General features: G+C 39.8%; 1 protein-coding gene across 2 annotated transcripts in view; it reads left to right on the forward strand.

Moving 5' to 3' along the window:
• Window positions 1-2,149: 2,149 nt before the first annotated feature.
• Window positions 2,150-14,241, forward strand: part of SLC6A11 (solute carrier family 6 member 11) — a 107,822-nt gene continuing 95,730 nt past the window's right edge. Inside the window, exons 1-5 of one of the 2 annotated variants that reach the window (XM_054216547.1) lie at window positions 2,150-2,244; window positions 2,711-2,941; window positions 6,933-7,067; window positions 7,234-7,374; window positions 8,842-8,932. In XM_054216547.1, the coding sequence (XP_054072522.1) occupies window positions 2,722-2,941; window positions 6,933-7,067; window positions 7,234-7,374; window positions 8,842-8,932 (587 nt within the window). In that variant the 5' untranslated portion in view covers window positions 2,150-2,244; window positions 2,711-2,721. Of the gene's footprint in view, window positions 2,370-2,710; window positions 2,942-6,932; window positions 7,068-7,233; window positions 7,375-8,841; window positions 8,933-14,241 lie in introns of both variants that reach the window. The other variant, XM_054216548.1, reaches the window with a different exon arrangement.

Here is a 14,241-nt window from a genome sequence, read left to right on the forward strand (position 1 = left end):
AGACTGTTCTTTGGAGCAGGCTCCTTCAATTTGGTATCATTAGGCTATTTGAAGAAAACTGGTCTTTCCCATGTATTGAATCATCAGTCAAATGTTTACTGTCCCTTAGCTTCCCTACATTTTTAGAATTACTTTCAGGAATGAAATGAGAATTCAGTTTCAGCTTTGATGTTTAAGTGTATCCTGTTGAGCCTGCTCAGCCTGGCTGGAATACAGAAAAACAATGCCTGTTTTGCTCCCTGCTGAAAACTAGATGAAGGGGGGGGGGGGGGCAGAATGAAACAACAAAAAACCCCTCCAAGTTGATTTTGGTTTGTACAAAGCCAGGTTGAAAAAAATGGATCTATTCCATCCTCAGTTAATGAATACCAGCTGCATTAGAAACAAAACAAAAGTAAAACACAAAAAGACCACCCAAAACCAAACCCGGCTCTGGTGATATCTGTGGAGAATGCTCTCTTTTTTTTTTTTTTTTGGGGGGGGGGGGGGGATCAAAATTCAGCAGCTCTGTCATAGTTTTACCACTAGCAGTTTTTCATTTCACAGTGTAGGTTTGACTAGTGCTATGTATGTTGGTATCAATAAGAAAAGAAAGGGCCTCATCCTGCACCTGTTAGGTGCAAATGTTTATGTGATATATAGTTGACAGAGAATGTAGGGTGAGGCCCCAACACCCTCTCTTGTGGCATGCATAATTTAAAAGCAAAATTCTAAAAATTTTAACCACAGTAGGAGCTTCAATGTGTAAACACACTGAGGCTACATGTATAAGCTTCCAAAGTCAGGTAAAGTTAATATAAAATCTATCCATAGGCATCTTTCCACTGTCTTCAGTAAGTACTGGATGAGTTTTCCTGGGAGTGTGAAAAGTCTATGGAGCTGGAGGGCAAGAGGGAGAGAATGCACATGGAAGAGCATGTCCCTCGTGTATCCGGGACAGCATTCTCCAACACACTCAAATGTAATCCAGGATTTAAGAGACCGTGTTCCAAAGCGCATCTCCTGTATTTTCAGAGCAAAAAACATTGGTGATCATAGCTGCAATGGGAGAGTTTGGATCTGAGGGAAGAGCGAAGCTAAAACCTGGGTTGGGTATTGCCATTTGCCAAGGTGAAGCTGCGGAGATGAAAAATGGAAGAAGTAATTAGTTTGGGTTGAGAAACATGGAGTGGGGTGGAAATAAATGACCTACCAAAAAAACCAGGGGGTGGAAAATTAAATAGGGAAAAAAGTCTCTTTTTCATGCAACCTGAAACAAAACAGTTTGTATTATTTTTTTTCTTGCTTCTATTTTACACTTCTTTATCTTGAATTTGAAGCAAAATCCCGGTCAGAAATGCCCACGTGGGCCGCTTGTGCATTTTCCCATTGTAACTCCAAAGCGCCCACGTTGTCTCCACACTTTCCAAATGTTCCCCCCACATATTTTTTTTTAATCCGTTCTCCCTTCACCGTCCCTCCCCTCCCCTTCCCCCCACACCCCCCCCGGCCCCTTAATGTCATCTGTTTTACGGCGGGCTCCTTTTTGTAACTTGCCAGCCCCCCCCCCCCCCCCCGCGAGGAGCCCACCCCCGGCAGCAGCAGGCGCGGGGGAGCCGGCGGCCGGGGCGGCGGCGGGGCCGGGCTGTCTCCGCCGCGGCGGGCACTGCAGCACGGCGGCCGGCAGGTGCGCAGCGAGCCGCTGCTGCGGGCCCTCCGCCGGCCGCATGCAGGTCGCCTCCCCCTCGCATAGCGAGGGAACCGAGGGGGCGCAAAGAGCAGGGCTGGGGACCGCCCGGTGCTTGGCCCTGGCTGCTTTGCGCCGGGGCGGGGAGGGGGGAGCGAGGGGCTGGGGATGCTCGGGTGGTGATGCTGGGTGGAGGAGGAGGAGGAAGAGGAGGAGGGGGGAGCTGGCGGGACAGCCTGAGGTGGGCGGAGGGGGGAGGCGGGTGTTATACCATCGCACTGGGGAAGGCTGAGCATTTGCAAATTCCGGCTCCAGGGCGCGGGGAGCATCCTATCCCCGCCGGCCGGCCGGGCAGCAGCCGCAGAACAGGACGCAGCTTCCCGGCTCCTGGTTATCCTAAGGCTGTCCGCCTTATCCCCGCCTCCCCCCGCCCGCCTCTGCCGCTGGGCGCCGGCGGCCGCCCTGCCCCGCGCCTCCCGTGCAACAGAGCGCAGAGCGGCAGCCCGCGAGGTGCGCTCGGAGCCGAGCCCTGAGCTAGAGACCCTGTCCCCCTCCTAGCCGCAGAGGCAGAGCCCTGGGTGAGTAATCTGGGAGCTCCCTCGCTCCTCCAGGCAGGCCAGAACCATTCAGGGCCCCTTTGCCGCATCCCTTTCTTCTGTTCTCAACTGTGTGCCTGAAAGGTGCGGGAGATCTCTGTCCTCTGGTAGGTTAGTCAAGCTGGGATCCTTGCTCGGGGAGGGATTTTTGAAAGGCTTTGCTGTCTGCGCTTTGAAACAATGTTGTACTACTAAGTTGTCTGTCTCAACTTGGAAATCCTCTTCTCCTTCCCTTGTACCTAAGCTTCTCTCCCCCCGCCACCTTCCTTTTCCATTTTTCCTTCTTTATAACTTTTCCAGCCTTACGGAGTTGCCTCCGTCACTTTCACCAGCTAACTTCTGTAGGTAATAAGAAGCCAATGACGACTGAGGGATGACTTTAATCGGTTAAGGTTATTACTAACAAGTGACTTAAAACGCCTGTATGTTTTTCTTTTGTCTCCCCTAGGCTGAACAGTCATGACAGCTGAAAAGACTATTCCTATAATTAATGGCAAGCCAGAAGATGCTTTGGACCCAGAAGCCTCAAGTACCAACCTCGTCCACAGAAACGATAAGAAAGTTCATGAAAGAGGTCACTGGAACAATAAGGTTGAATTTGTGCTTTCTGTGGCAGGGGAGATTATTGGGTTGGGAAATGTATGGAGGTTCCCATATCTTTGCTACAAGAATGGAGGAGGTAAGAAGGCATCATGTGTTGATTTACAACTCACCATAAACGTGGGAAATAAACAGTTAAGCATGCTTTACAGTGATTTCTTGCCCTAGTAAGGATTTCAGTGTATGTGCGGATAGGGAAGTATCAAGCATCTGACAAATAAGAAAAAACTGCTGTGTTTCTCAGCTTCTCATGCCTAAATATTGTGTAGCTTACTTTCACGAGTTTCTTTTGCGTTAGTAAATGGACATATTTTGTTCTGTAAGATTTTTAGTGTGGAAGAAGCCAGTGTCCTGTTACAGTTGTACATTGCGTGTTTTCTTCTGCATGTGAATAGACCCAAGCATACTTAAGTAAGCTTGTCTGACACAGAAAATAACGTAGCAGTTTTTCACAACAGTATACTTTGGAGAGGATGAATATTGTTTTGGATAATGCTATGAAGATTACTTTTTTTCTTTGTCATATGAAAATTTCTTTAACTCAGCCATACTTTTTTTTCCACATTGCTTCCCAAACCACTACAGTAGGGCAGGGGAAGATGTAAAAGCTGCCTGTTACTGAAAGAAGAGAGCAAACCCTATAAAATTTAGAATGTTATTTGAGAAGGAAAAGAATAGACTTAAGTTCTACAAAAGTATAACACGTGGCATGTATTGGTTATAGTTAAGTATAAACTATGTAAGATTTGTGACAGTTAAGAATAAACATGTCAGCTGTGACTTGCGAAGCAATGAGGAGAGAAAAGTAAATTAAAAATTTAGTTTAGAATTCTGTGGACTGGATTCAACATTCTCCCCACTTAAGGTCTGAATCAGTGTTAGTGTCAGCATATAGGCTGGGAGAAAAGTAATATGTTCGGTGGCTGATCTGCAAAGATCTGTTCTTTAACGGGTTTATTTGCTAACAACACCGTGCCAAATTTCTTTCCCTTGTCCCTCCAGAACTAAGCACGGTTGTCTGAACTCAGGAGTGGTTTTGGCCCATTTTATCTGCTGTTTCTGTAAGGCTAATACTACCCTGGAAGATGTGTTTATGGTTTGTGGCTCCTTTCTTTATGTATCTGTACTTTGGCAAAACTAAGGTAACAAGAATTCACTTGTTTTCAAGAATGGTGCTACCAAGTACTGCTGTTAGTATACAAGTATTAATATGCTGGATATGATATGGAGAACAGTTTCTTGTTGGTTGTCAGAGTTTTCCCAGAGAAATTTTGGCAGAGGAAAAAATAGAGTTTGGTTTTGGTTTTTTTTTAGTATATAATGTATATCTCCTTGTGCACAGAGTGGCATTTATATACCCATTTGTATGTATACGCTAGCTTTTCAAAATGTGGTGCTAACATTTTTAAGGGTATAACATTAGGTAGAAAAAATTCTAACCATGCTTTTGAGTGATTTGGTGGAAAAGTAATTACTTAAATATCATACTTAATCACTATTGTATTCTTTAAGAATAGAATTAACATGTGTGGTTTAACGGGGCATGTCCTGGCACCATGGGAAATTTGCCATTGACTTCAGTGTTGCTCAATGAGGACTTGGTCTATGACCTGTGTTTTTGTAACTCTCTGGAATGCCCTGCTGGAATTAGACCAGAGTTGGACTTGTTTGATGCATCAGATGTTAATACCGAAAACTACTTAGTGTGTGGTAAGTGAAGTCATTGGGAAGATCATATGAGCGAGTTATGACATAACTTACTAGATACAGATCGAATCTAGAAGCAGTCGTATGGAGCTTCTGAGGTCTGACCTCTCTCTGTTACTCACTCAGTAACGTAACAGGTCCTAACAGGTAGTCTAGGCATAAGCTTCTATAATTTTAATTTGCTCTTATTATATTAGTGGGGGTTTTAGGAAAATTAATTTCTTTGCATGCTTAGAATTAGATATTTCTTGGAATATGGTGTGTTTGCAAGCTGGAAAACATGATGGCCTTTGATTTCCAGGAGGCATACCTGTTGTAGAACAGCGTTGGAAAAATAGAGTCAAAGCCAATACTTTTGATTTCAACAAGTCGCTATGTTAAACTCGCTATGATTGTGTGTATGAGTCGGCCAAGCTTGGCTAGCAGTTCACCTGGCCTATAAGGATAAATCACATCGAGAAACCATGTTTTTAAGTGTAACAATTCATTCTTTGTGAAATCTGCGTGTATTGCTTGAGATGCAGCTGAGATTCAACTATAGGCAAGTTGTCTGGTTGATGGAAGATACTGCCAATGAAGAGATCTCTCTGATGTTCTGGGTCTGAGGGAAGAACCTGCAAATCAAAGCAGCTGTATTTGTCTCAACTTTTGAATCAAAGTGGCTAAAGCATAACAATTGTTGCAGGTTGTGGGGGTGTTGTGGTTGGGTTTTGGTGTGTTGTTTTTTGGGTTTTTTTAAGGTCATGAATGGGATACCTATTTGCCTTGTAGTTGTAGAAATATTCCTGAATCATATTCAGAAAGATTTTGTTCATAGTTAATATTTTGACAGAGATTTAGTATTAGAGAGGTAGCTGTTAAGGTGCTGTTCATAAATGACCAAATTGATCTTCAGGACTTCCACTGAAGGAAGGAAATGCTGCTATTGCTAGTGCTCTAAAGAACCAATCAATGTACGCAATGATGCACAGCACTGTAAAACGCACCTTCCTAGGAAAAACTGCAGCCACCAAAACTTTTCTGTGTTTAGCGTACCTTGTGTTGATTTGAAATGGAGTGAATGGTGGGATGCTTACATCATTAAATGAGAGCTTTAAATGAAGTAAATTAGTGTTGTGGGATTATTAGTTTGGGAGCAAGTAGGTTGAGGCCTCGATGCAACACATTTAGTGTGCTCTACTAGCCTTTAGTGTCATAACTTAATGAGACAGTTAACGCTTTGTAATTTTCCTACAACTTCAGATAAATTATTATGTGCAGTACTTCACTGTGCTGGTCTGCCTAGTTAAACCGGTAAAACTTTCTTGGTGTAAGTAAAAATGGCAGAATCAGTTATTTTGTGCTTTCTTCTCAGTATTTATTTCCTTCTTTCCTTGTTTCAGTCTAAACTAATATAGTTGCATGCTTTCCACCTCATCCTTTGACTCATTAGAAAGTCTAAATACTTGGGGAATGAGGAAGAAAATTCTTTATGCCTTATGTTAACAGATTCTCTACGTAGTCAAAAGGCTGTATCTTATTCCTTATTATTTAGGTTCAGTTCTGAATGGAATACTTAAAATCTACATTATTAGCAAGTGACACTATGCCTAATATATATACATCTTCTCTGATTTCTTTGCTTCAGCATGCTTCACAGCCATGTTCTTTAGGTGCCATACCCAATAACACGATCAATCTCATTACATAATACAGTACTTCTGCTATGTGCTAATTGATAACAGATTATTTTTTTTGTTGTCATATGCAGTGCTTCAGCATTGAATTCTACTATTCATTATCTATGTTGTAGTTTACTGTTAGCATCTAACAAAAATGTTGATGCTTTGTATTTTGCTATAATTTCACGTTAATATTTCTAGCTGGTAAGGCCAAGCCCTGCTTTGCTGTTCTTGTAAGTAGTTCTAAAACGTATCTCATCACTTCTTTTTCATGATCTTTGTCATCAGGCTTATCCAAATAATGTAAAGGACTTCTTGGATTTAGTTTCCATAAAACTTCTTCATCCCTGCTTTCCTGAGAAAAGCACAGAAGACAAGATAGCGTAGACTGACTTGATGATCAGAGCAGAACTGCGTGGCTGGCTGAGCGAGACTGTGGTCTTTTCTGTGCTTGAGAGACACATGAGCAGAGTTTAGTCTATACTGAGGAACTTTGATCTGGTCCTTTTTAGTCCATGACATTGGCTTACAGGTTAACTTTTGATATTTGAGGCCAGGAGTGAACTTTTTCTGCACTTTCAGCATGATGCTTGAGAAATGGCTAATAGGTGATCCTTCCTTTATTAAGAAAACTAATTTCTCACTATGCTGTCCAGGAACTGTATTGATTATAACCAATACCCCCTCAATGTTTGATTGTAGGTGCTTTCCTCATCCCATATGTGGTTTTTTTTATTTGCTGTGGAATACCAGTATTTTTCTTGGAGACGGCGTTGGGACAGTTTACTAGTGAAGGAGGCATTACATGCTGGAGGAAAGTTTGCCCTCTATTTGAAGGTAACAAACAGTTCTGTGTTCTACTGGAAAAGAATGCATTAAATTTGAAGTAAAATAAAATAAATGATATCAAAATTCAAGTTAAGATATGCTTAAAGTAGTAAGCATTTGTTTTTAAATTACCTGAAAAGTAAGTTTTCTATTGTCTCACTTTTTTTTTGTCTAGGTATTGGATATGCTACCCAAGTTATAGAGGCACATCTAAATGTATATTACATCATCATTTTAGCATGGGCTATCTTCTATTTGTTTAACTGCTTTACTACAGAGCTTCCTTGGGCTACCTGTGGGCATGAATGGAATACAGGTATGACCTTAATAGAGATTATTGCTATATAAATGCCTCCAAGTAATTGATTAATATATTAAAACGTCAGGAACAAAACTATTCTGTTAGAAAAGTCTGGGGAAGTGGACCAACCACATCACACTACGCCATGATAAAGGAATCCTGGAATGAAGACTTATTCATACCTTTTTGGTTTAGGTCATTGCATGAGCATTTCTTCCTGCAGAATGCAACGTTAGATAGCAGAAGATGACTTTGGATTTTGTTAATTCTGTAAGATATTCTAGCTAAATCCCAAGACTCTCATTTGCAATCATATCTATTCTCCCTGAATACAGTAAGTGAATTGTACTGAAGAGCTGATGACCTGATGACAGGTTACAATCTTGCTCTTTCACTCTGATGAAATCAGGAGGAGTTTAAATGGAGAGGAAATTATTAAGTGTGGAACTTTGGAGTCGCTCTTTTTAATGCCAGATGTTGAGGGATAATGTTCATCAAGCTACTTCTGAAAATTTAGTCACATGAATAATTCTTACTGCATGCAAAGTAGCCTCTTGCATGAAAGATGAGGTGTGTATTCATAAGGATATGCAGTATAGGGCTCTTCATCTGTCCTTTCATTAATATTTTTATCTGTAATGTTCAACTTACTGCATTTGAAGACCACAGACATCTATGGGGATGAATACATACCAATGCTCTTACTTACATGTTCCTGAAGTAGCATTTATTCCTTATGTTACTGTCTGATTTCAAATCATGTATCGATTGTACTGTCTTTCATGGTTTTTATTAATTGGTCATTATCTTGATGTGCTCTTTGAGCACATCTAAAACTATCAGAAATCTTGCAATTTAGGTTATGGGAACTAGTCTTGGGCCCAACACACATGGAAGGCTTCGGTATCAATTTTGGCAGCCCTGCAAGGGAGCTTAGCCAATGTTGATTGCTGTTCAAATACTGTCAGCGTAACAATGCTGAGCTGCTTTGATCTCCTGTCTCTGTATTAGAGATAATAGTAATAAGCCAGAGTGACTTTTCACTTGCCATATTAAGGCAAAGTGGAAACTTGTTGCTGGCTGTGTTTCGTAAGCCATTGTTACTATTGGCCATTGAACCAGCGGTTGGAGTAGCAGTATGTTGTAATTCCCAATCAGTTGCCTCAGTTTTTCAAAGCATCTTTCTTCTGCCTCAGATGTTTTATTGGCCCTTGCCGTTGCAACGGTGCCTTTGGAAAGTGTTACAGGAGAATGTAGCATACTGCGTGGATAATTTTCTGGGACAGGCCTGTGATCTAGTGATCACAATATAGTGTTGTAGATGTAGCAGCTGCGGCATTGTAGTGTACCTGGAAATCCTTTAACCACGTAGAGAAAATGTATTATAGAATAGTAGCTTTACAGGATGCATAAACCAGAAGATGCACAAGAAGAAATGTACTTACATGTCAATATAGCAAACTCTTTTTTGTTCTTTTATAGAAAACTGTGTGGAATTTCAAAAACTTAATATGAGCAACTGCAGTCAAGTGTCTTTACAAAATGCCACTTCTCCAGTGATGGAATTCTGGGAGTAAGTGCACATAAACTTTATGTTTGATCAGACTATTCATTATCTTCCAATATTTTGATCATATACACGTGATTTACACCTTGTAATAACCCTATAGCACTTAGTGATGTGAGTTCAGATGGAAATTTTCTCATACAGCCAAAAAGATTCAGGATGAGAGTTTTAACTTTTTTTTTTTCTTCCTAAGAGGATACGAGGCAAGGAATTCCATATCCTGAAAGAACATAGAACAAAGTGTGCCACTTGCTTGGGAGCTTGGCTCCTGCTGCTGGAGGAAAGAGCCTCAAATCCATACTAATGAGGAGGCAGAGGTGAAAGAAAAGGAATGATTTTAAATATTTCTTGTTTTTTTCCAGAATGTTTTTTCTTTTAAGAGTTTGGGAGTTGCATCTTCATCCTTGTTTGAGCTAACTAATGCGTTGGCTTCTGTATCTCGTTAGTTTTTAAAGGACTATTTAAGTGTTAGTTATTCAGCTATAGTAACAGGAGAGTTTAACTCTCTTGTGTCTCCTTGATTCTGATTTCTAGTTAGAATAATGGAAGAGAATTATATCTTTGCAAAATATGGTCTGCTTTTGTGATGTCCCATTTTTTTTCATACTATAAATATTTAATTAGTGCATGTGTAGTTGCATATTTGTTCCTTGCAGGGTGCAGTGTGTTAAGACAGTCATAGAAATGGAATGTTACTTTTAATACTAAGCCATCTCACAGTTCAATGTGTGTTCCAAAATTCTAGGTTACTAAAATTTCTTGAGGGCCCTTTCTAATCTCATTAATTTTATTATTAAGAGTGAGCCTTTTTCTGAGGCCGTGTGTTCAAAGCTCTGTTTTACGTTCAGGACAGCAATAGCTATGCTTCGAAAGGACCATAAATTAAGACTCCCCTTGAAACAAGAACTTTACATTGACATTGTTTTCTTGAATGCTAGCATATGCTATTGTCTTTGCTTCTCAACTTCTTTGTCTTGCTACATAAGTTAACTTAGCCTTCGTGGGTGATAGTCATTGCTTCAGTAAACAATATTGTTTTATTTAAAAATAAAAAATCCCCAAAACCAAATTACGTCTGAACAAGGCACGAAAATGCATATACTCTTTGGTTAATTTCTGTTAAAATTTTCAATAATCTGAAAACCTAACACGTTAAATCAAAATATACCCACTCTACCCAGTTCCCAGCTAACGTTTCAGAATAAACAAGAGTTCCTTAGGTGGCATCTCTTATTGCTATGACTTCATAATTATAATAAAAACATCTCACTGTTCTTTGGGATAACTAGAACTAAGATTTCATATAGTGAGAGTAAAGGAACAAAGTATTTTCTCCAGTACTAGCCTTATTTACCCACTGTGTTTATTTGCTTATTCAACAATATTCAAAACTCAGCAATTGATGGTGACTCCAGTTATCCAGAAAAGCAGGCAATCTTCAGTTGAATTATATGCAGGGCACAGACTAAGTTTTATATGCTCATGTTTCTAGGGATTTGTGGGTTTTTTTGTTAGTGCTCATTTTTGGATTGCCTAAATTCTTATGTCGGTGTTATTTTGACATACATACAGATGTTTTTGAAGCGTGTCTCTTTCTCAGAATTCCCTAAAAATTAAGCTAAACAAGATTCTATAGCTAAACTTGGATTCAAGTTACAGTGGCTTTTAAATCCTTCACATTTTGGACATATTTGCCTGTCTGATTTTGGCTGAGTTAGGAACGAATTATGAAACTAGAAGGGATAACTAGATTTAGCCTCTTCTCTAACTTGTTTTACAGTCTTGTGCATACAAACTTGAAAATACACACTCCAAAAATTTTAAAATCACAAAAATCAAAAGAGAAGGTAAACAAATTAGTTTGGTTTTTTATTTGAAACTTTTTTCTTTGTTGTGTTATGGACAAACTTTTTGTAATACTAACAGTACACCAGCCAAAATAGTTTAAGATATTAAATTTATCTATTTTCTCTGTCCAAGCAAAACTGAAGTTGCATGATGTTTCACCCTTGGAAACTGAATGTACTCTCTTCCTGCTGAGGAAGGTATTTGCCTAGTTAAAATTTAAGTAGGTATGACGTTGCATGGCTTCAAAATAGACACGACAAACTAGTGTTTGGTAGTGGAAGAATGAGCTTTATTAAATATCAGGACTGATTTTTGCATTAAAATAACTAATTGGAATAAACAAAAGATTATTATTAAGTAATGTCTTAAATATATCAGACATAAATGTACAGTAGAGGTCTTGTGTATAGATATGCGGTGCAGATCACAGAGTAGTTAATGTGAAGTGAATATATTACTAGATTAGTTAATTTGTCCAGCAAGTCATTTTATAGACTGTAGATAAGTGTTACAGGAAATGTTATTTCACTTAGCCAGAGGTCTTGTTCACATGATGTTACTTTACTCCGTTATAAATTCTGGTGTCAGGAATCATAAACTTATTGAAAGAGTCTTTTTGAAACAAGCAGTGAAAAGAAAGTTGATGGGGTAGACTGCACAGAGCAGATGCTCGTTGCTATTTTCAGAACTCGTGTGGATAGTGTGTGAGAATCTTCATTTCTGCAATAACCAATCACAGGACTGAATTCATTTGCATAATGACCAGGTTCCTTACAATTAAGCTGATGCCTGTGAAGGGAAGGGGCAGGGTCTAGGTTTCTTCTGAACAACCACGCCATTCAAAACCTTTACACGTTACTCTCTCCAATGTCAAGTCTGCAGTTGAAATTCCTCTAAGTCATGGCCAAATAAAGCAAATTTATCATGTAAAAAGTCAGCTGGGGGGAAAAAAGTTTGAGTTTTGTGGGTTTTTTTCGGTGTCTTGTTTTTGTCTGTTGCTATCTACTCTTGAGATAATCTGTAAATTAGCGGTGATTATTGTGAATAGTGATCCTATTTGCTAACTGTATGTGATCTCATTTACATGTAGTACTGAATACTGCGTTTGTAAACTGTCAGGCTGATGTTACAACCTTTCTTTGATAATGATATCACACTGCCACAGTCTTCTAAAGTATTCACAATATCTTCAGATTATTTTTTTAATTAAAAAAACCCCAACCCCCGAAAAAACCCAAACCAAAAAACTCAAAATGGTTGGGGAAGACTCAATATTTACAAAAATGCATGTTTTAGCAGTGCTATGTGTTTCTTTCCAGCCAAGTGCTCTCAGTCTAAAGGTTAATAACGGTGAGGGATATAGAGGTTGCTACGTATCACGCAGCAGACTGTAGACTGGCATTATGTAAATGCCAGCAGAGGTTAGTAGCAGGGGCACAAGTTGGATTTGGTTTTGTGTGTGTGTGCGTGCGCGTAAATGAGTAGACTGGGCCCAAAAAGATGTCTTTATTTCTGGCTTTTAAAAAAGACTCTTTTTTTTTTTTTTTTGTCTGTCTTTTTTTTTCCTTGTTTTTTCTCTTCCTTTTTTTTTCCCTTCCCTCATTTAACTAGTACTACTAGGTCTTTTCTGTCATCTGGGCTAGAAGGCTCAGCCCTTACTTATTTGTGACTGTAAGCAAATCTAAATGCTCAGCTCGTTTGAGCATTGCAAATAAAAATTTCGGCCTCTCTGCTGAAATATTTCTAGCTTTTATTGCTTCTGTGGCCTTGGCTACTCCTAAAGCTATTGCTGAAGTCAAACAGCAACTCACCCAAGCGCAGTGATGATGGAGAGGGTACTCTGCCGTGCTATGAAGCTTTTCTGACATGCAGACTAGCAGTTACCCTTCCTCAGGTCTGTACAGAGGATACTGTTTCTTTGCTACACTAGTACATATAGAGTTACTTCCTCTGAAAATCCAGCATCTTCTACCAGCTTTGGTGGCTGGGTCACACCAGAGGGTGAAGGCCCATTTATTGTCTTGCATAGATTGTTAAAAAAAAAAAAAAAAGCAAAGACTTTAGAGATAAGTAAGGTCCTAGGTGCTGTTTTCATTTTGGTACACTCAGAAGAATCTCATTGTACATGCAAGGACCTCAAAACTTAACATATTTTTGTGGGCCCGTAATCGATAACTAACTTGTCTGTAGCCATACAATGAAAATGATCTGATCCTGCTTGGAGGAGCAGTAGACAAAGTCTGTGAGTTTGGACCCTCTATGCTTGTTTTCCTGCTTACAAATATCTATCCTTGTTAATGTTTTAAGACTTCATTCAAGTTAGCAGGCTTGCTACTGACTACAGGTATCAGTGTTGACAACTCTGGGAAAAATTAGGAGATTAAAGGATTTCTTACCTTACTTAAAAAGACTTTGCAAGCTATAATCTTGAGAAGTCTCACATTCCATCTGCAAATGCAGATTTCTAAGGTAAGCAGCTGAATTGATAAAAATTCACTTTTTATTCTTCAAACTCTCTGATGCTATGTTCTGAAGGACAGGCAACAGTCTGAAACTTCACTTTTCATTTCATACTGGTGTCCACAGCATTCAGAGACTGTCCAGATAACTACTGTTCATGGTGTTTCTCTCATGCTAATTGTATAGCTTGATTAAGAGTTTTCTAAGGAAAAATAATAATTGTAACTTCAAGGTACAGCACATGGAATTTTTAGTGTCCAAACTTTAAACAGTTAGTAGCAGTAGCTGCAGTAATAATAGAGCTGTTGATCATTTTGGGTATGTTAAAGCTGTCCTATGAACGAGAGTTGTGGCCGTGGATGAGGCTATATTTATAGTCTGGGAAACATAATAGAGGGGAGAGGATACTCTACTCCATTGCTCTGTATTCTTTCTTAGGAGAGGAAATAGGAAACAGGTATAGGGGGCAGCAGCTGTGTCTGTGTGCTCTTTTGGCTGCTACTCCAGTCTGTCACCATGGTCAGGAATTTGAGGTTTCTAGTGCCTGGGAAGGGAGCTGGACAGACAGAGGACCCATGGTTTTGTGGTTGATTCCACCTCAATAGTTTTTTATTGGCTGTATAACAACAACTTAGTCCTCTGTTAAAGAAGGTCTAGTTGTTGGCCTGTCATTCTCTAGAGGGGGTGACACATCCTTAGCATTTCCAAGTAAAACCTAGTGAGAAAAAACATTTTTTTTGTCCAGGGAAGAGAAAAGGGGCTGTTCTCAGCAAAAAGGAAAAGGCACAAACCCTTTCCTTGCAAAGTCAAAAAGAGTTTTTCCTGTTTCATTCAGGCTGCAAATGACTGCAAGAGTTACATTGTGGTTAATCCCTGCTACTCTATGAAAAGTCATTAGCAAGTTGGGCCTGATGCTGCAGTGCTCAGTACCGAGAGACCTTCAACACCTCTCAGAACTAGGCCCTTTGTGCATCTCTTGTAGAACATTGAGTTGTGCCAGACTCTCT

This window comes from Rissa tridactyla, chromosome 10 (assembly GCF_028500815.1).
Source record: "Rissa tridactyla isolate bRisTri1 chromosome 10, bRisTri1.patW.cur.20221130, whole genome shotgun sequence".
NCBI classification, from domain to species: domain Eukaryota; kingdom Metazoa; phylum Chordata; class Aves; order Charadriiformes; family Laridae; genus Rissa; species Rissa tridactyla.